Source organism: Pseudorca crassidens, chromosome 4, assembly GCF_039906515.1.
Source record: "Pseudorca crassidens isolate mPseCra1 chromosome 4, mPseCra1.hap1, whole genome shotgun sequence".
Taxonomy (NCBI): domain Eukaryota; kingdom Metazoa; phylum Chordata; class Mammalia; order Artiodactyla; family Delphinidae; genus Pseudorca; species Pseudorca crassidens.
Window position 1 is genome coordinate 18632274 of NC_090299.1, and position 22410 is coordinate 18654683.

The 22410-nt window shown below is 36.3% G+C and overlaps 1 protein-coding gene across 4 annotated transcripts in view; it reads right to left on the reverse strand.

Annotated features, from left to right (window-relative positions):
- Positions 1 to 22410, reverse strand: part of AFG2A (AFG2 AAA ATPase homolog A) — a 348590-nt gene that overhangs the window by 316522 nt on the left and 9658 nt on the right. For all 4 annotated transcript variants that reach the window (XM_067735130.1, XM_067735128.1, XM_067735129.1 and 1 more), the window contains exons 4-9: positions 20727 to 20785; positions 19441 to 20085; positions 18350 to 18479; positions 17768 to 17824; positions 16155 to 16278; positions 13517 to 13772 (exon numbers count right to left, since the gene is read on the reverse strand). In XM_067735130.1, the coding sequence (XP_067591231.1) occupies positions 13517 to 13772; positions 16155 to 16278; positions 17768 to 17824; positions 18350 to 18479; positions 19441 to 20085; positions 20727 to 20785 (1271 nt within the window). The remainder of the gene's footprint in view (positions 1 to 13516; positions 13773 to 16154; positions 16279 to 17767; positions 17825 to 18349; positions 18480 to 19440; positions 20086 to 20726; positions 20786 to 22410) is intronic.

The following is a 22410-nucleotide window of genomic DNA, read 5'->3' on the forward strand; positions in this document are numbered from 1 at the left end:
TCACTGGTTAATGTTACAAAGTAGTTAAGTATGACTATAACACTAAGCTTACAAAAACTCTTGCAGAGAAAAAAAGAGGCCAAGATAATTCCCAACTTGATTCATGAGGCCAGCATAACCCTGTTCCTCAAATCTTAAAAGGACATTACAAGAAAACTGCAGACTGATATCTCTCCTGAACATAGGTGCAAATATCCTAAACAAAACATCAGCAAAAATATCAATATGTAAATAAAGGATTATACGTCATGACAAGATGGCTATATTCCAAGAATGTAAAGTTAGCTTAACATTTGAAAATCAATCAACATCATGTTCCACATTAATAGAATAAAGAAGAGAATATGATTATCTCAATAGACCCAGAAAAGGAATGTCATAAAAATCAATATCATTAATTATAAAAACTAGGAACAGATGGAAATTTTGTTACTCTATCATATTAGCTACAAAAAAACAAAGAGCAAATATAATTCTTAATAGTAAAAGGTTAAAAATTTTCTCCCTAGGATCAAGAATCAGATAAGGATAAGTACTGTTATCACTTCTATTAAATACTATGTTAAAGATCCTAACCACTACAACAAGGCAAGAAAAAGAAGTGTAGAGGTTAAAAGGAATGAAAACTGTCATTATTTGCAGATTGTATACACAGAAAACTTTAACATGACTACATACATAAAAACTCAACCAATTTCCATACACACTATTAAAATTAATATGTGAATTTAGCAAGGTAGGTAGACACAAAGTCAACACATAAGAGTTTAGTTTTTCCAGATACTAACAAACACAATTAAAGTGAAACTTTACAAGATGCCATTTATAACTGCATTAAAAAAAACTTAGAATTAAAAAATAACTGCATTAAAAAAATACCTTAGAATAAATCTAATGAACATTATGTAAGACTTCTTCACTTAAAACTATAAAACTTTGAGAGAAATTAAAGACCTAAAATAAATGAAGGGATCTACCACATGGTAGATAACTTGTAGATATTAACTTTCTAATTCTCCCTAAATTGATCAAGAGATTTAATAATTCCAATCTAAATCCAATTTTGTTTTGTCTTGGAGGGGAGGGAGTCTGGCAAGCTGATTTTTAAAGTTCTAAGCAAATGCAAAGGCCCAAGAATAGTCAAGACAATCTTGAGGAAGAAGAAAAAAGGTGCACTTACCCAAGGCTTAAGTGATTAAAGATATTTCAGTATTTTGCACAAGGATAAAGAGATCAATGAAACAGAACAGAGAATTCAGAACAAACCCAAACTCTTGATTTATGACAAAGGTTAGTTAACAATGCAGAGCAAGAAGAGTGGTCATTTCATTAACTAGTGCTGGTACAACTAATTATCTAGATGGAAAAAAGTGAAATAATTATAGATAGTAATGTAAAAGGAAAGATAATAAAGCATCTTTAAATGAAAGAAGATAATATAAAATAAAATATTCACAATTGTGGAATTTACACAGATTTCTTAAACATGATAAAAAAATCACTATACATAAAGAAAAATGTTGATAACTTGGTTCATTATATTTATATGTTATAATAAATGTATATGGTTACAAACTTCTATTCCTCAAAGACACTGTAAAGAGAGTAATTATTTTTTTAAAAGCAACACAATAGAAAAATTGAACAGATATCTGAATAGGCATGTCACGAAGGAGGATATCTAAATGTGCAATACATATATAAAAAAGTATTCAACTCAGTCTTCAGAGAAATAAAAACACAATGAAATACTGTTAAAAACCCACCAAATTCTGGCAAAAATGAGAAGAAACTGGAATTTTCACACATTACTAGTGGAAGAGGAAATTGAAGCAATCACCACAGAAAACTTTTGGCAGTATTTACTAACAACAACACACACACATATTCTATAACCTGATAATTCCACACCTAGATATAAAGCAAACAGAAATGTGTACATCTGTGCACCAAAAAAAATATGTGCAAGAATACTGATGGCATCATTACTCACAATATTTATACAATAAAATATAGCAATAAAAATGAACTAATGCTACAACTGAATAAAATGATGAAGCTCTCAAACCATAATATGAGAGAAAGAAGACAGCACAAAACAGGCTGAACTAATCTATGGTGTTAGAAGCCAGAAAGAGTGGTTGCCTTTTGTGCTGAGATGAAGAGTAGTGGCTGGGAGAGAATCTGATGGAAGTTCTAGGGCACTAATAATGCTTTATATATATAATGCTTTATATCTGGTTATATATACTTTGGAAAATGCATGGATCTTATAGTTTTTACACTTTTCTATACATGTTATATTTCAGAAAGAAGTTTATTAAAAAAGAGAATACATAAAAAATGAAGTGAAAGGGAAAAAACGTATAAACAAAGCCACTATAAACAAGGGAGAAAAGAACAGGACTTGAGGAGAGACAAGAGCATTCCCTATGTTAATGAATCTGCAAGTATTTTTTACAGAATAGTTCTCAATGAGAGAATCACTATTCTGTACCTGTGTTACTTACTTGCCAATTCAGTACAATTCATATTTAAGCAAAGCAAATAGTAAAATAAAATATCATGTCATGAAGCCACTGAGAAGAGCTATTCATTGACTATAAGTTACTCTTTCACAGGTACTCTTCTTCAATATTAGTTCTATTCATTCACTCAAAATATTCACTTAGAAACTCCTAGACATAGTTAATTCATTCAACAATGTACTGAGCTCTTTTTCTAGAGTACAAAAGAGCAAGAAGGCAGATAAACCTCTCATAGTGCTAACAGTCTAAAAGAGAAGACGTATGATAACAAGTTATTATTATATACTGTGCCAAGTATTATGACATGGAAAGAACAAAGTGGCATAAAAACACGTCAGGGACATCTAACTCAGTTTAGTAGGATTAGTGACAGTTTAGAGTTAGATAACCCTCACAGAAATCATTTAGTATATGCCTTTATTTCACAAATGAAGAGAGACTAAAACATGTATACAAGCTAAACTAGTTAGACCTGAAAAATGAGTTGATGTTAAACTGCTAATATGGGAATTGAGGCCAAAGAGGCAGCAGAGTATTCAAGGCAGAGGGAACAGCATATATAAAGACCTAGGGGGGCTTCCCTGGTGGCGCAGTGGTTGAGAGTCCGCCTTCCGATGCAGGGGACATGGGTTCGTGCCCCGGTCCGGGAAGATCCCACATGCCGCGGAGCGGCTGGGCCCGTGAGCCATGGCCGCTGAGCCTGCACGTCCGGAGCCTGTGCTCCGCAACGGGAGAGGCCATAACAGTGAGAGGCCCGCGTACCACAAAAAAAAAAAAAAAAGGCCTAGGGACAAGAATGAGCATAACACTTCAGAGATGATGCATCCCTGAAGAACAGTAAAAGACAAAATCTCTGTCCTTAAAGAGTTCACACTTAGAAATATGAAAGAACATGTTTTAAATAAACCTAAATCCATCTCTATTCGTTTGTAGATAATGTGAGAAGATGAAGTATGGCACACTGTCAGAAAGGGAAAAAGAAAATAAGGAAGATTACAGATTTGCAAAAGCTGTAAAAACATAACAAGGATACTGGAAATTCCTACCAGAGCCCTTCAGATTCTTTCTCAGTATGAGGTTCTATGATTCTAGACGCTGTACAGAGGTACTGTATTTTATACAAATGCTATTCTTGAAAATAACATAAGTTGAAACAGAATTTATATGAATAAAATGTATATCAGAGCTTATAAAGTTAAAGATCCTTGGAGCTATCATATTAATGCAAACAACCCTCCATGGTCCTAGATGTGCCACTAGCTCAGATGTCACCTGACATATAAAACTTAGCTCCTCTGGCCATCAGTTATGTCATTTATTAAATGGAAAGATTAAAATATATCAGTATTTTCTCTAAATTATTTTCAGCTTTATTTTTTTACTTTTATTTTTTTGGAAAAGGTAGTCTTTTTAGTAACTGCTTTTGTCACCAGGTTAAGTCATGCAGTTACAAAGTAGTTAGAAATTTCTGAAAGGATATTATTGTCACAAAAAGAAAAGCTCAGGCTTCCCTGGTGGCTCAGGGGTTGAGAATCCACCTGCCGATGCAGGGGACACGGGTTCATGCCCCGGTCCGGGAGGATCCCACATGCCACGGAGTGGCTGGGCCCGTGAGCCATGGCCGCTGAGCCTGCGCGTCCGGAGCCTGTGCTCCACAACGGGAGAGGCCACAGCAGTGAGAGGCCCGCGTACCGCCAAAACAAAAAAAAAAAAAGAAAAGCTCATTCTTACATAAATAATATCTAGTACTTCACTGGGACACTACTGTTCAAAAGGCCCTGGCCAAACAACTCCCAAACAAAACAACCCCAGGTTGTTTCCAGCCCATTGGGAATGAAGCCATGTGCAGAAAATTCTATGATGCTAAGCTTAAATTATTCGACATCACCATTCCTCAGGAGGCCATACTAGAATCTATGGCAAGAAATTAAATTTTTAAAAATACACATATTTTTATAAACCAGAAGTAAACAATTAACTAGAGGAGCAAACGGACACATGTACATCATCAAGGAATACAGCTTAGGGCAAGCAATCTATAACATTTCCTTTCATTGCTAAGTTTAATTTTTAAAATGTAAACAAAAACAGAACCAATAAAACTATGTTAAGAAACACAGCGTTGAAACAAAAAAACAGGTGTAGCTAATTAAATGTGTCATTTTGCTTTCATTATTTTATGTTCTAATGATCTCAAAAGTTTTGAAATGGGAAACAAGTTGCAACGAAGAGAACAAAAGACAAAATGCCCCAGGCAAGCCTAATGCCAACACATTCTTTCCGGTATATGACATGTTCTCCTCAAGCCCCACATCACTATCCAGATAGAATCACTTCTAGACAAGAGCAATTACTCTAAATTCATGCTCTTCAAGACCATCTGCTCCATATTCAATCAACAAACATCTTGCTCCATGCATATGGCATCCTACAATTTTATACTTAATGCTTGCTAAATAATGATGTTATTTTTTGAGCATGCAATTAAGTTCCTTCCTTAGAAACTAAAATTCATCACAGGAGTAATAATGTTTTTTAGAATTATTATCGACCCTACAGACAATTATATAAAGAAGTAACATGAAACACGGGCATCTGGATCTCAGATTTGAATTGTAAAAGTTAGGCATAAAATTTCTGAATAGTATATTCAGGCAAATGAAGACTGAAAGCAACTATAAAAATCTAAGTCTCTCTTTTTAAAATATACTTTTTCCTCAAAATATCAGAATTCCAGAAATGTTTTATCTGGAGTCTTTACTCTCCCTCAACTCAGTATTAAGTATAGACAAGGTGATAAGTATTACCTGATATATCACTGGGAGAGTTCCATTTCTCACTCCTTATTCATAGAAAAGAAATTAAACAGAATACTCTCAAAGAGGGTATTGTGGTTCTTGCGTTATTTATATTACAAATGATTGGTATAACTTAGACTGACTGCAGAAGCCAGGTCTATTACGAATCCCCTATCACTTTTAAAAATTGCTTTTAAAAGTAATAGCACTATGGAAAGCACCCTGGTCTCAAGACCTGAATCTTGGGCCAAGACTTCACTAACTGCTTGAGCTTGGATGGATCACACAGTCTGTACTCATCTGTGAAATAAGGGAATATACTAAATGATTTCTGATAGGGTCTTCTAGTTCTAAAACGACAGAATTAATTCACTTCACCAGTCCCAGGTTTTAACAAACTTTCCTAAAAATACAGCTTATAGTATCAAAATTTTAATATCAAATTATTTATTACCTGGCTTAGCAACCCTATTAAAATGCAGAGTTAGGGGCTTCCCTGGTGGCGCAGTGGTTGAGATTCCGCCTGCCGATGCAGGGGACACGGGTTCGTGCCCTGGTCCGGGAAGATCCTACATGGCTGCGGAGCGGCTGGGCCCGTGAGCCATGGCCGCTGAGCCTGCGCGTCTGAAGCCTGTGCTCCGCAACGGGAAAGGCCACAACAGTGAGAGGCCCGCATACCACACACACACACACACACACAAAAAAATGCAGAGTTAGGAACAAAAAGGATAGTTTGCTTATAGCACAATTCTTATGCCAACAGAGGTTGAAGATCTATGGCTTTGTGGACTAGAGCAAGGTCCAGGTAAGAGGAGAGGAACCAGGAAAATAATGAATATAGTCTGATATGATTTTGACTTGGGGTGGGGGGCGGGGGGGCAGCAGGCCAACTATATTTGTCCCTTTTTTTGGAAGGTACAAAAACTCTAAATAACACACCATTAAAACTGAAAAAATAATTTACAGTCACTATCTCTGTTCCTTCAACTTTCAATCACCCCTCAATTTATTGCGATCTACTAGAACTACTCTCTTCCAAGGCCCTCATGACCACACAAGTACTAAGCACTTGATGTCACTGTGGTCTCTATACTGTCGATCCTGGCTCCACTATTTATTTCCTGTGTGATCTTGGTGAAGTTCCATAACCTGTCTGACCTAAGTTTCTTCACCTATAAAATGAAGCTAACCATATAAGGAATGCTGTAAGAAATCATTAACACGTGTGAAGGCACTTCAAACAATGGATGGCACCTTGTAAGTACTCAATTAGTGGTAACTAATAATATATTATTTCTAATTACTTCCTCCCTGAATCTTCTTCCCTCATTTGAGTCACCACTTTTTTGGGGTTCTCTTCCCACCTCTCTAGCCACTCCTCAGTCTTCTATACCAGATTTTTCCTAACAATTCAACCTTTGAATGGTGGTATTCCCCAGGATCCCTTCTTTCCTCAGTAGCAGGCTAAAACCTCCCTGATCCTTCGCAAATACAACACAACATATTATAATTTTACCTGTTACACTGCTGCACTTCTCTGTGCATCTTGAGCTCTAAGAGGAGAAAGTCCAAGTCTCTCTTATTCACTGACGTAGTCCCAGCACCAAGTGCAGTGCCTGGCTCAATAAATGAACGAAAAAATGAACTCTGTTCATTCTCTCTAAGTGACTTCATTCATTTCAATGGCTTCAGTCATAATCTAACTGGTGACAACTCACTAAAACATAGATCTAACCAAGACTCTCATCTCCAAAACCTGCAATTCAAAATCCTGCAGCTTAGACAATGTAAACAATAAAAGGGGTTAGAAGGTGGAGGACAGAGTGGGCAGGAAGAAGACATCGCAACAGTCTAGACAAGAGCAATGAAAAATAGTTTAAAATTTTTTTTTAAGCTGAAACTCTGAATAAATTTTGAAAACAGAGCTGACAGGATTTGATAAAGAGTAACAAAAAAAGGAATCAAGAATAACTCTTAGAAGTAACTTTTTTTTAGAAAGACTGATTTTTTTTTTTTTAATTAGAAAGAAAACCTTTCCTTAGGTTTTCTACTTTTATAGCCTTGGCAAGGCAACTCAGAAAATTTTCCACTAGTGAAGTAAATAGGATATATCACTTAGAGCTTAAACAGAATCAAAACTACCACTTGTTTTTCTGAAACAAACCACTCATCTCCAGTCATTTCAAATGAACAGCAGAATTAATATTAAGATACCCAATTCACTGACCAAAAAAAATTCTACTTCTCATATAATATCCATAATGTTTACGCAGTAGGAAAAATCCTAACATCACAAATATAACTATCACTATATTTCAGAATTACAAAACAGAGGGGAAAATTCATTGTTTTATGATATTATATTGCATAATTACTGCCTATTTATCCACCTACAATAATGAATAAAGATATGATCCCTTATGAAATGCATTAATTAGAGGATAATCATGATACATACATCAATTTAATTTTGTTGCTCTACTGCAGGGCTAAAGTGGACTCACATGTGGGACGACGTGGGTACGGGAGGGAAGAGACTGTAACTCTATGTATGACAGGAGAGCTCTCACATTCAGCAAGAAAATCTGTCAGGGAGGCACCCCCAAAATAAGCCATATCTATTTCTAGTCTGCATATTTCTATTGATGGGCAAGACTTTTACCGATCCAGATTCAGTAAAAGTCACTACTCTAGCAAGGTAAAGGATTCTGCTAGACTTCCCTGATACCACTTATACTACAGTAATTAAATACTTCATAAAATCAGGAATACTGTCAAAATTCAAATAAGCATCTACCAGAGAAGTGCATAAATACACATAAAATATGAAAATTTTTTTTTAAAAAAGAAAGTGACACTTACCAAGGGCCTGTATAAACCATGAACACTGCTATCAGGCTATACTTCTAAACCTCATAAGAACTCTTTTAAAAATGTTATACAAAAAAAAAAGTTATCCCTATTTAGCAGATGAGGAAAGAGTTCAAGAGGTTAAATGGCTTGCCCAGTGACTCCCAGCTGATAAGGGATAGTGCTAGCATTTGAAACTAGAGCTCACCATAAGCTTTCCACAAAACCCTACTATTTCCCTGCACCTTATTTAAAAATATTGAATTTTTAAAAAATCAACATTTTAATTCTAACTTAGAAAATAACATTGGCAGAATTCAAAAATGATGGAAAATGTTAGAAAAAGAACCTTTCTTAAGAACTGGACTGTACATAGGAGATCCTCCATAAATTCCTGTTCAAATAAGCTAGTGAAGGGTGGGAGGGAGGACTAACAGCTATAAATATCTGAGAACCCTGCTGCAAAACAGATAACATTTTCCATTTCACAAGAAGTTATGTTATAATAATTAGATTCAGTATTTTTACTAGACCTACGTAAGTGTAATAATGACAAAATCATTGTTTAAATAAGAGTTTTAATTCTTCCTGTTCTGTGATGGTATCTTATCAAGGCCCAAGCATTTGGTATGAACATGTTGAAATGATGTGTAATCAACAAGGATGCTAAAGATAAATTCTTAGAGATGTGAAGCAAATGCTTCCTTCCACTGTTAACAAAATGACCGAGACCTCTTCTTGAAGAAATCAAGCTCTATTTATATTCACTCTCCTGAAATGGCACAGGCAGCCTTAGAAGGATAAGTTTATAATAAATCCCTGCATTTGGAAAACACTGTTGCTAAGCATCTTCTAACATTCAGCAGAGTTTATATAATTCATGTCTCCACTGCATAATTAACATTTCATGTTTTCTAAAAAAGTGTGGTATGCTTATCTATGTTGTTAATTTAAAACATTATAAATTTTGAGGGAATTAATAAAAGGCTATGCAACTAATTAATTAGAAAGGCAGCCTAATCCCAGGAGGGATAAAAACATAGACATTAAATGTCAGGATGTGTCAGAGTTGAGCTTATAAACAGCTTGTCTGCTTGAGATAAAACATTTCAAAATGCAGCTGCTCTTTGCTTAAAAAGGTGAGCTACAAAACATTAGGCTTTTGGACAAGTCACGACTTATCAACCACACTCTAGCTCAAAAATTAATTATAAAGAAAACATAAGATTTGGAAATCAGTTTCACACCCAACCTGCAACATTAAACATTATATCTGCTCAGATAATAAGAGATCCAATTGTTGAAAGCAATACTACAGTAGTATTTCCAACTTTCTTATTTGTTATGGAGACAAAGTTTAAAAGTATGGAAAATATTCAGTAACACTAGAAAAAAAGATAAGAAAAGTTGAGAGCAATCACACTGCAAAAGACACAGCATCACCCTTACAAACTCTGGAATAGATTGCAAACCTTCGGTCCTCTGGAAAAGCACGCACAAACATATATACTACAATGATTTTGATCTTTTGTATTAATAACCCACAAACAATAACCTTAAGATTAACAAAACAATCAGTAACATAGTTCACTTAGGTTTTATGAAATTCTGAATCACTTCAATGTATGTAATTACTAGACACCTGTGCACCATTTTATTAAAAATGGCAGAGCCTCCCCAACTAGAAGCCAGTCCAGGAAAAAGGAAAACCACCAGACAGCCAACACACCAAAAGCTCAAAGAACATACATGTCCACAAATCATAAGCAAGCAAATGTTCCAAGAAAAACACATGTCTACATTCCTACTTGTATTCTTAAGTGTTAATCCTTAACTACTTCCTTAATTGGGGCTTTCTATCTTTCAGAATTATTTTTCATTTTAAAGTTTTATTCAGAACCATTATATATACCTGCAAGACAAACTAGGACACTCATTTTCTCCTACAGTCAGAGACTAAAATGATACAGTAGTATACAGTAGTAGTAGTAGTACAGTAGTACATTACTATCACATAAAAACTCTAGGAAGAAACTCAACACTATCAGTGAGAGAGTCAGAATTACATTACCTAAACTAAATACAGTTACTTAAATCAGTTACAGAGAAATCTCCAAAAATCAGAGAACTGGTTGGCCTAGATCAGTGGTTCTCAAAGTGTAGCCCTTGGACCAGCAGCACTGATTATCACCTGTAACTTGATAGAAATGCAAATTCTTGTACCCCAGCTGGACCTACTAAACCAGTAGCATGCAGCCCAGAATTGTGTTTTAACAAGCTCTACAAGTGATTCTTATACAGGTTTAACGCAGGAGAACCACTGGCCTAAATTAATGATACATTTCCTATTCACAGGGAAGTACAAGACGGGCTACTTCAAATCACTTGGAAAACATTATACTGATTCCAGTTCCCCACCTTCTTTATTCAATTAAGTATGGAAAGTGATTGAGTGTCTGTGTCTGTGTGTGTGTGTGTGTGAGAGAGAGAGAGAGAGAGACAGAGAGAGAGAGAGAGAGAGAGAGAGAGAGAGAGAGAGAGAGTGTGTGTGTGTGTGTGTGTGTGTGTGTGTGTGCGTGTGAGCGTGCGCACGCCTGCATGGGAGTGTGCATGGCTTCCCAGGTGAACCTGAGGCATAATGAGGTTTTAAGAACCAATGACCTGGGAATTCCCTGGTGGTCCAGTGGTTAAGAATCCGCCTTCTCTTGCAGGGGACACGGTTTGAACCCTGGTTGGGGAACTAAGATCCCACATGGGCAGGGCAACTAAACCCAGGTGCCTCAACTACTGAGCCAGCGTGCCTCAACTAGAGAGCCCAGGTGCTCTGGAGCCCCTGCGCCACAAGGAAGATCCTGTGTGACTCAACTAAGACCCAACACAGCCAAAAATAAATAAAATAAATATTTAAAAAATTAAAAAACAAAAACAGGGGTTCCTACCTTTAAAAAAAAAAAGAACCAGTGACCTATGTCAGTGGCTCTCAAAGTGTGGTCCCCACACCAGCAGCATCAGCATCAGCTGGGAACATATTAGGAATTCACAGGTACCAGCCCAGACCTACTGAATCAGAAACTCTGGGAATAGGGCACAGCCAGCCATCTATAATTTACTAAGTTCTCCAGGTGATTCTGATGCACAATAAAGTCTGAGAACCTCAACTCCAAGTGATCTGTCTGGAATTGAGAACATGTGAAATGAATCTGAATTCTGCAGAAAAGAATAAATAAGAGACAGAATTAACTTGTGTACTCAGGAATACATCTCTTGGAGCTGGAGTCTCTCACTTTCCTCACAAATTTGGAGGTCAAGGTGCCTTATTTCCTAGATAAGCCAGTGGGAATTCTCAAGCTGTCCACTTACACACAGCACAACTGGTGAACAATGAAAATGCCTCCTAAAAAGCACTGGTTTTAAGCAAGATGTATTTAAAGTCCACAGTCAGAACCATAGCTGAGAAATCTTGTCAGTGGGAAGCCAAAAATTGACTGGAAATGTTCAAAAAAATAGCAGCAGTTATTTAAGGCACCACAGAACACTACCTTGTCTACTGCTACCTATGAAGGTAGCAATAACCACTTGGAGTTGTTTCCTTAGCACAGAGCAGGGATTTCTAAAGGCAAGAAAGGACAGGAGGAGATGAAGCTCAACGGAGGTTTAAAGACAAAACTAAACTCAACTCTGAAGTGAATAAATATTTTTATTACTCTACCAAGAGGAGTGGAGTGGTAATTACATCTCATTATGTCTCCCAGTTTTCACATACACTTCTCAGATATGTACTGAGCATACTGCTTCTAAATATTAAAATTTTACCATGACTCTTTTTGTAAAAAATATGATTCTAACTTTGTGTGTAATTCTAAGGTCAGTGTAATAATTGTGACTGCTTCTACTTGTCCAAGGGCATTTACTATGTTAAAAAAAAAGAGGGGGGCACAGCAGTTCAAACTTCCCTAGACAGTCATTTTAAAAGACTAAGAGCCATCCAACTTTTCCCCTAATAACTCCTCTAAATTTGAATTTAGTTAGAAGGCAACATTAAATATTCAATTCTTTTTACCTAGAACTAGGAGAATACGTAGTTCAAATTTACTGTATAGCTGAGTTTTTTCTTCCTATGCTCAATGCACACATTAGGGGTGCCCTTGTATATTCAATAAGTGAGATATGCCCATTCTATAGCATTTGGAGCAAAATTCGACTATTTTTAATTATAGAGTTTAAGTTGTTTTATCTTTCCTTCTGAGTCACACTATTAACCAAATGTATAAGTTAATCAAGTCCTTAGTCAGACTGTTTCAATGAGAAAATGCAGTTAACTTCACAATCAGCATTAGTCTGCTTTGTAGCATTATTTCTAAGAACATTGTGGGAGAAAGCCCTGACTAACCACCTAAGTTTAAATCATTCAGACACAAAAGAGAAGACAATGAAGAGTGGAAAAGCCAGGTGTATGAAAGTAGCTAATGAGGCCAGGCCAGGTTTAGTGCCTAACTTGGGTACTTCCTTGTTATGTTGTAGATCATCCTATCCTTCCTATCCTTCTTCCCTGCCCCCCTTACTTTCTTCCCTTCTTTTTTTCCATTTATTTCTTCTTCTCCCTTATATCCAAGGAATGTCATATGTACAAAGGCACTTAAGTATCATCTACCACAACCCCCTCAATTTACAAATGGGAAAAACTAAGGCTCAGATAAGGCAAAGAACTTGCCCAAGACCACAAGGTTGATTTTAAAGGTATTTTCTACTCAAAATCCATTTTCTACTATACACCCCTGCCTCTTCAGAAAAATCTCTTGCAAAAATTCTCGCACACTGTTCTTAAGCTTTATTCTGCTATATAAAGTTAGAGAACACGACTGCATAACACAACATACACTAGTATTTAAGACAGTATACACAAAACTACATATTTTCCCAACTGGACACTTTAATTTTAAGACTAATCTTTTTAAAAATTACCTTCTCAAAATCTGATTCATTGCTAGATTAGGGGAAACAGAAGATCAGTTAAATACCTGAAAATCTGAAATTATTAAGTCATATTAACAGCAGTTAATATTTATTTACTGCTTGTATATGCCAAGTACATCCTTTTTTTAAGTGTATATTTTTATGTGTATATTTTTATTTTTAGGAAGAGGGATTAAGAGTGATTCTTATTTCATTTTTATAGTTTTCTGAATTATCCAGATTTTTTTCATAAAACATATATATTTTATGATTAGAAAAAAATTTAGCTATTCCATTAGGAAATAAGTGAGATATAAATTATCAGTTTGTAAATAAACCAGTTATTAAATCCATAAGTACAGAGTCACTACAGCAAATCACTCTCACCTGCTTCATTACACAAGGCTTTCAAGTCTGCTCCAACGTATCCATGAGCATTATTTGCCAGTTGTAGCAGTTCAGCTTCAGTGAGCAAATGGGGCACCCTTCGAAGCAGTTTCTCGAGAATATCTAGCCGGTCTTGTGCATTCGGAACTCCAATCTCAATTTCTTTATCAAACCGTCCAGGTCTTCGAAGTGCAGCATCCAAAGCATGGGGACGATTTGTGGCCCCAAGAACCAACACCTGTCCTTCACTTCCCTCCTGACAAAACAAAATTAAAATATATTACAGGGACTTCCCTGGTGGCGCAGTGGTTGAGAGTCCGCCTGCCGATGCAGGGGACACGGGTTCGTGCCCCGGTCCGGGAGGATCCCGCATGCCACGGAGTGGCTGGGCCCGTGAGCCATGGCCACTGAGCCTGCGCGTCCGGAGCCTGGTGCTCCGCAACGGGAGAGGCCACGGTAGTGACAGGCCCACGTACCGAAAAAAAAAAGAAAAAAAAAATATATATATATATAACATATTCTTCTAAAAGTAAAAAAATTTTAAAAATACACACTCGCTATATAGACAAGGATAGATCTAACTAGGCTAAGTCCTATCCCTTATTTCTCAAATTTTGTCATTCATCCCATATTTCCCAAAGCTCAGTCTAAATGCTCCCTTACCTAGAAAGTTTTCCAATACTTAACTATCTACTCTAAGTGATGTCTCTCCCACTTCTAGCATCTTAACTACACAATTCTCATGAATAACAACATATATACCCTATACCATAGTTTTAATTTGTTTAATTGTTTTAAGTTGTCCTTTTCCCTACTTGAAAGCAAAGATTATGACCTACACGTGTTTCAAACAGAACAAGGCTCTATTACGCAGTTGTCTAAGAAATCTTCCTCACATTCACTGTTTCTATTTTGTTTTGATAAATATTCAAATTCCTGAAAATACACAAAATATAACCAACACCCAAGTATCAGATACCCTTGAATACATACGGATTTTTACTCTGAGAATAAAATCTGGAACAACAAATTATAAAGAACTATGTTCACAATGAGCCACCTGTAGAAATCATCCAACATTCTACTCAGATGACCCAAGTGTAATCTCACAGAGACAAGCTTAATTGGAATGTGATTTGAAGTAAGAAAACTCAAACCTAATCAACTATACTGGATGTGCCAACAGGAAGTGCACGGATTACAGTGAACCTATGAATTATGACTTTAGAAGACAAAAATACAGGCCCTTAAACATTTTCAGGCGAAAACATCAGTGTCACATGCTCCCAGTCCTGCCCAAAGGCAAGAACATCAGTTCACAGCAGGTCTATCCCAGTGGCAGAGAAAGAGGTAGCAATGACATAGTAATTAAGATCCTCCAACACAGAGCCTCCTGATTTCCTACTCACCAAAATCCATTCGAATTATAATACAGCTCTCCACATATATTTTTCTTCAGGATGAAAAGAGAACCGTTCATAAACAAAGTATTTGGTCAGCTTAATAATTATACTTTTTTCTTTTTTAAAACTCTTTTCATTGAAGTATAGTTGATAATAATTATACTTATCATAAATGGACGAACTGGTGTCCCAGTTTATGTAAGTCTCTTGTGAGTGTTGTTATTATGGATCTATCCTCAGAGCTCCACTATCTCCAACATACTAACAACACTGAATCCTCCAGCTTTGTAAGTTCAGAACCGAACCTGGGACATTATGATCACACCTAGGTAGTGCCCTAAGACTGAGAACCAGATGGTCATCCAGCCTCCCGCAGGTTACAACCCTTCTCTTATGTTACTCTTAAAATTGTAACACAGGTTAGCAAATAATAGAGACAATACCAAACGTCACCGTTATTTTCACGTGTTCAGTTTCTACCAATAGTCAGTAAAACCAAAAAGTTTGAATTGCCCAGTTTTTCAATGTGCAAAAGACTGGGGACTCCATGATTTCTATAATTTCTTTTGGTTCTGACATACTATGATTCTAAAAATATGAGTTATTTACAATCTTGCATAAGAAGTGTATTCTTCTGATAAATGCCTAACAGGAGTCTGAGAGAATTTTTCTTCATTCCTCTTCCCTATTAGTCCTATGGATCTCCCTTTCATAATCAGCACATAGTTTTTATTAATATAAGACTGTATGCACTATCAAAGAATCTGGTAACATGAGTAAATTCTTTTTAAATGTTGTACAAACACATTTCCCATTATTCTCACTTTCTGTCCTTTCACTTGCCCAACTTAGAGCCCCCAAAGAATCAATTTTTACAAGAGTAATAAGACTTACTCACGAAATTTCTTAGTAAATTCCCCTTAAATTTAATTGCTAAATTTTCCTTACTGACTTGGGCTTCAGGTTTTTAGGTTAACACCATTTATTATAAATCTATCATTGTATATAATTTTATATGCTAGAAAAATATGCCAGGTTATACTGTCCTAGCTGTTACTAAGAAATCATGAAGAAAATTATTTTATGGGTCTTTCCTCTAGTTTTTACAGCTAATATTTCTTCCTTACCCTAGAGTATCCAAAAAACTCAGACATATTTGACAGTTTTTGCCACTACATGAATATTATTAAGAAAATAGCCCCTCCTACAGAAATCAATACTGGTGCTGTACTTACTGAACCAATACCATCCATCAGTGTTAAGAGTGAAGCTACAACTCTTTTTTCCACTTCATTCTGAGCCCCTTCTCTTTTAGGGCAGAGTGCATCCAGCTCATCAATAAAAATAATTGATGGGTGCCTAAAAATAAACAAGTAAAATGAATTCTCTAATATATATTTAATTTTTAATTGATATGTTGCACTGCAGTTAAAAAATTGAAATTAATTTTTTGACTGAAATGCAATGCATCAAATTTAGGATTTAATTAATAATATTAAAGACAAAAGCAATAGGATGTTAAGCTGAAAAATCTTAGATTAATTCTAGCCCAAATTATTAACTCACCAATATCACATTCTAGTAGATCTGCCCTCAATAAAAAGTAGAGTACTGAGAACATGTATTGCTCATGAGATGACAGTCTATGCCCAAACAGAACTTGCCCACTAATGCCCACTAAATTGCTATGCCTGGATCACTTCAGAAGCTGAGGCCAGTGATGCTATTCCTTGGAGATGGTTTAAAGTTCCAAGGGATAGAAAGTAGAAATGCTCTTTTTTAAAAATCTACTAAAAAAAACAACTTTCAAGATGACCAATTCTCCCATACAAAGATGTGAATTCTCTCGTAAGAGGAAGTCTCAACTTCCAGGAACAAATTAATAGTGACAATAAAAACATTCTAAACAATAAGGTATACCACTGATTCTCAAATCTTCAGTATTTGGAGTAAAGACTACTTATTTTATCTACTGGGGGAAAAAACTTTAAAAATGGAAGTTTTGATAAGAGGGCAGTAATTATGGTAGGTTACATACCAAAACAATGAAAGAGACATAGCCATATTATGAATAAAACTACATTAGACCAAGTTACAGGCCACTCGTTAATACTCCTTGCAATGTAACAATGGTAGCCTAAACTGAGAAATGATTAGTAAGAATCATTTTTAAAGCAAAAGATTTGTCACTTTGAAGCAAACTGTAATAAAACAAAGTTTTAAGCCTAAAGGGCAACTATAATAGTCTATTGAGATTAGATGTACCCAAAAGAAAGAAAATCATAAATTTATATGCTCAAGCAAACTCACATGACTTATCGGACAGCACTGTCTTAATTCTTTTACCTTATGTAATTTTTAAAATTGAGATATTGACATATAACATTACTTTCAGTTACACAACATAATGATTCAACATTTGTATATACGTATCGTGAAATGATTACCACAATAAGTCTAATTCACGTTGTCTCCGTACAGTCATAAAATTTTTTTTCTTATAATGAGAACTGTTTAAATCTACTCTCTTTGCAACTTTCAAATGTGCAATACAGTACTATTAACTACAATCACCGTGCTGTAGATAACATCCCCATGATTTATTTTATAACGGGAAGTTTGTACCTTTTGCTACATTATGTAATTTAATAACTTATTTCTCACATTTCCAAAACAATATTAGATAGAATTAGATTAGATAGAACCTCATTAAACTTACAATCTACTTCCAGTGCTATCACTATTATTTTTGTTCTATTCTTTCATGCTTCGTATAAAGTACTACTATCTCTACTTTCATTAATACACCCTGGACTACTAATTCTAAACATCCAAAAATAAAGAATACCGCAGAGTGGCTTCAGCAAATATCTGACGTAACCTTGCTTCAGTCTCCCCATAGAATCTGTAACAAATAAAATACATTTAAAGGCCAACTCTTATCATTTTTAAAGCTCTGTCTATGAAAGCTCACCTGACTTTTCAAATATTTCCACAATACTTAATACTACTTTCAAAAATTATTTTCCAAACTTAATGTTTCTACACATTAAAAAAAAGCAAATTAAAAATATTTCAATGTGTGGGCTTCCCTGGTGGCGCAGTGGTTGAGAGTCCGCCTGCCGATGCAGGGGACACGGGTTCATGCCCCAGTCCGGGAAGATCCCACATGCCGCAGAGTGGCTAGGCCCGTGAGCCATGGCCACTGAGCCTGCGCGTCCGGAGCCTGTGCTCCGCAACGGGAGAGGCCACAACAGTGAGAGGCCCGCATACCACACACCGCATACCACACACACACACACACACACACACACAAAAAAATTTCAATGTGTGAAATATCCAGACAGAATACTATTGAGCCATTTTTTAAAAACCACATTTAAGATGTATATCTAATAATATTGTTTAGTCTATTAAATTATGCACTTACTTGCTAATAATTTCAGGGCCATTAATTACAGAAACATAGGCACCAACTTCATTAGCAACAGCCCTGGCAATCATTGTCTTTCCAGTACCTGGAGGGCCATAGAGCAACACTCCTCTAGGGGGAGGAATTCCTAGAAGAAAAAGCAGAGAACACTGGATGCAGCATTACTAGGTTGCTTGTAAGTGTTGTCATATGACTTCAAACACGAGTTATAAAATAAATTTACCTTGCACAAAAACTAAAGTAAGAGTCAGAACTTCCCTTTCCCCATAGAAAAATGTACTAACTAGCCCAAACGCTGATCTCAAGCAATGACTTTTTCTCTCTCTGTAGACCCAACCAGGTCAGGCTGGTTAGTAAAAAAACTGGTTTAACACCCACACTATTGACATGCCCCATCCCACACAGCACAGTTCAATGATCAAAAAACAAAGCCCAAACAACAGGAAGGGCATGCAAAATAAGCCACCAACCCCAATTTTTATCCAACTAGCCATCTCAGAGAATATAAGCCTTACCAGGGTTCCTTTTATATGTGAATCCAAGTATTCATTTTATATATAGATAGATAGATAGATATAGATATTCATGAAAAAAGAAAAAGCAAAAAGCAGAGAAAGACACGGTATGCACCAAATATATGCAGAGGATCTGGGCAGTTAACAATGCAGAAGAAGCCCTAAGTTTTCTAAAAGCCAAGTCACTCCCTTAACTACTTGTTTCAATGCAAAGAGATCTGCACCCAGCTACATTTCCTAACAAAGAAGTTTTATCCAAACTATTTAAATGTTTGATTTATTTTTTTAGTCATTACGGCTAATCTAGCATGACAAGATACTTACTCTAGATCCAATACAAACAACTGTGGAAGTGTGCAGTTAAGAGAGACAAGGCTACAACTAACTCACATTACAACCTGAAGAGACCAAGCATAGAAAAAGGCCGACTTAACTGGCATCTCCTACCACACCTCCCACTCAGGAAAGAAAAACAGGAAAAGAGGGTGAACAATTATTAGATAAGTGAAATGAGCCAACTGCTTTTAGTATGAATTTAACATTTCTGGGTGTAGTACACTGAAGAAATCATACCATAACTCTTGAAAAGCTCAGGCTGTTTGAGAGGTAATTCAATTATTTCTCTAATTTCTTTCAGCTGACTATTTAAGCCACCAATCATGTCATAAGTTACTTTTAATTGGTTGTCTTGATCTTTTGAATTTGTACGAATCTTTGTAAAATTGACTCTTGTTGTCGAAGAAATAAAATAAAAGGTATCGGTGTTGCACTGTGCTCCCACGCTGGGTGACTTTAGCAATCTCTCTTCATTGACAGGTTGCTCATTTCCTTCTCTGGCAGACTGAGAATGACGTTTAAGACCTGTGACTGCCTCTAGTCCAAGTCCACTTCCATTCCCAGGACTCTGTGTAACACCTGACAAAACACCACCAGCTTTATTTATCATTCTGCCATCTCCTGGTTTGTAAGGAGTACTGCTTGATGTTGGGTTTTGGGGCACTTCCAGACCTAACTGGCTTAGCTGTAAGGATATATCCAGGGTACTAGTTTCCACACTGGATGGCTTGGAGGCCATTCCCCGGGCAACAGTGTCAGAGTCATTCTGAGCCCTTCTCAACATCGCGCCATCTGCTCCTTTCACTCGCAACACTTGCAACTTGCATGGTCGTCCATAGAATGTACAATACAGAAAGTTGCCTGGTAAAACAATCTTGCCATCTGGAAAACAATTTATTAAATATATACGTTAGCACAATTTTTCACCCATTTAAAGTTTAAATAGCAATTTATTTCATCTATTAACAAAACTATCTGACTGAAAAGACTAAATCAAAGATGGAAGTATTAATAAAACAACTGTTATGAAAAACAGAGGACCTAATATTCCCCTATGATAGGGCACTATCTGGAGACAGAAGGTCAAGCTAATTCTCTGAAATTCTCTACACTCAGTACATTTAGGATTCTATCAGCTATAACCCCATAGAGGCAGGCATTCCATGTTCAGTAACAAACCAAGCTAAAATGGCACACCTACAACAACACTCCAAGATAACATACCTGACCAGAAAGAACAGAATTCAAGGGTTAAAAGTCTTAGTTCTACCACTGACTTTGCTCACAGTTAAGTCAAAAATTCTCTCCACTGCTCAACTACCAATCAATTACTTGGCAGTTGGGGGTGGGGGGCGGCGGCAGATACTACATCCCTATCTTAAAAGGACGTTCATTCGTTGAGAATATTCTCTACACTATTTTAAAGAACAGCATTATGTACACAAGATCTCAAAGACACATCAGTTTATTTGCTGCTGCCTTGCTTTTTAACATTTAGAAAACATATGAAAGAGACATCTCACCTAGTTTTCTCAGAAGACAAGCAGTCAGTTGTTCTTCATTAATATCTGCATTTTTGTCACTGTGAAGGGTGGGAGAAATAAAAACCAGCATTAAGTACACCAGAAACGAAAATGTAATATAAAATGACATGTACACAGTTGTGATGTAGACCTAATCAAAAGAATCGTTAGTTTACAATCTGGAAATGATTTATACAATTTTGGAATAATTTACACTTTTTAGATACTTCTTATAGCCATGAAAACACCATTTGCAATTTGGTGTCCCAGTGGCCTAAATCAGTTTTCTTTACTATCTTACACACCACACACACACACCCCTATATACTCGGGTACATACATGTACACACGTGTGTACATTTATGTACTACATCTGTGGATGTATAGGAGCAATAAATCACAATGAAAAGTATGTGTTTTTTATTGTGTGTTATAGTCAGAAACATTGGAAAAACACTGGCCTCAATTAATCATTTCCTTTCTGAACTTGCCCAGCTTGGAGAAAGGCTTTTATTAATAGCTTACTTTATTCTCTTTGTATAATTTATAAATTATCTTTAAAGAAATTTAAATCCTATAGAGTACGTTATCTGAAGAGGTAGAAAAAAAGCGGAGTAATGGTACAGTGCAAGTTTATGCTAGAGAAAGGGTATGCCTAAGAAAAAATGGAAAAGCCTTCTTCTGACCAAAAACTGTGTCTTCCAGGAAAATTGCTTGTTTGAGTACAGGAAACATGCCTAAAAATCATTACATTTGTAAAGAAACACGTTCTTAGAGAGTTCTCAGAATATGTGCATTTTCCCTCCTCCTCCGTGTGTAAGCAGCCCATATCAGCAGAGGAAGCCTACAGTTGCGAGCTCTGCCAGAGATCACAGAGGGAGAATGGTTTAGCTCAGGAAAAGGTGTATTAGCAGGAGCATCTGGTCCAAATCTAAGCCTTGCTCCCAACCACCTTATCAGTAACAAAATCAATACAGCCAAACTACATTATTTGAAAATTCCGTATACAAATTCACCTACTTGCTAAAATGTGTTTATAACCCCAAAATCAATACTAGCAGAGCTTTGCCAGTCATTTGTGGATGAGCACAGAGCAGGCAAAAACTGTAACCCAATACTTTCCCAGCTGAGGCTGAAAAAGGCCTATTGTTTCAACTTTCATTCAGAGGTGACCAGAGGATGGAAGCTGGGCAGGGTAGGGAGCAGTGCAGTATGGCGTGAAAAGTTCCAGCTCTGGCACCACACAGAGGGGGTTTGCATCCTAACTCTGGCATCTGTTAATGGGGTGGCCTCAGGCAAGTCACTTAATATTTCTGAGCCACTTCTCCTCATTTGAAAAATAAAGAAAATAGAATCTACCAGAATGAGTTGTTTCAAGGACTTAAGATTATAATCTACATAAGATAAATATTTTCACATATTTATATGTGTTAAATAAATACACACATACATATAGACACACACACACACACACCCTCCCTAGGAGCAACAGTTCAGTATTCGCTAATTCAGTATTTGTCGCAACGTCATGGAACACAACTACCACCAATAATGAGAACCAACTGTGTATTCATATAAAAGAGAGAGAGAAAAACAAGGAGAAAATTTCATGAATCAACTGCGTGTATAAACTAAAGAGAAGATTGTACATATTTCCTTAAATACTTAAATTTACTTGTTTAAA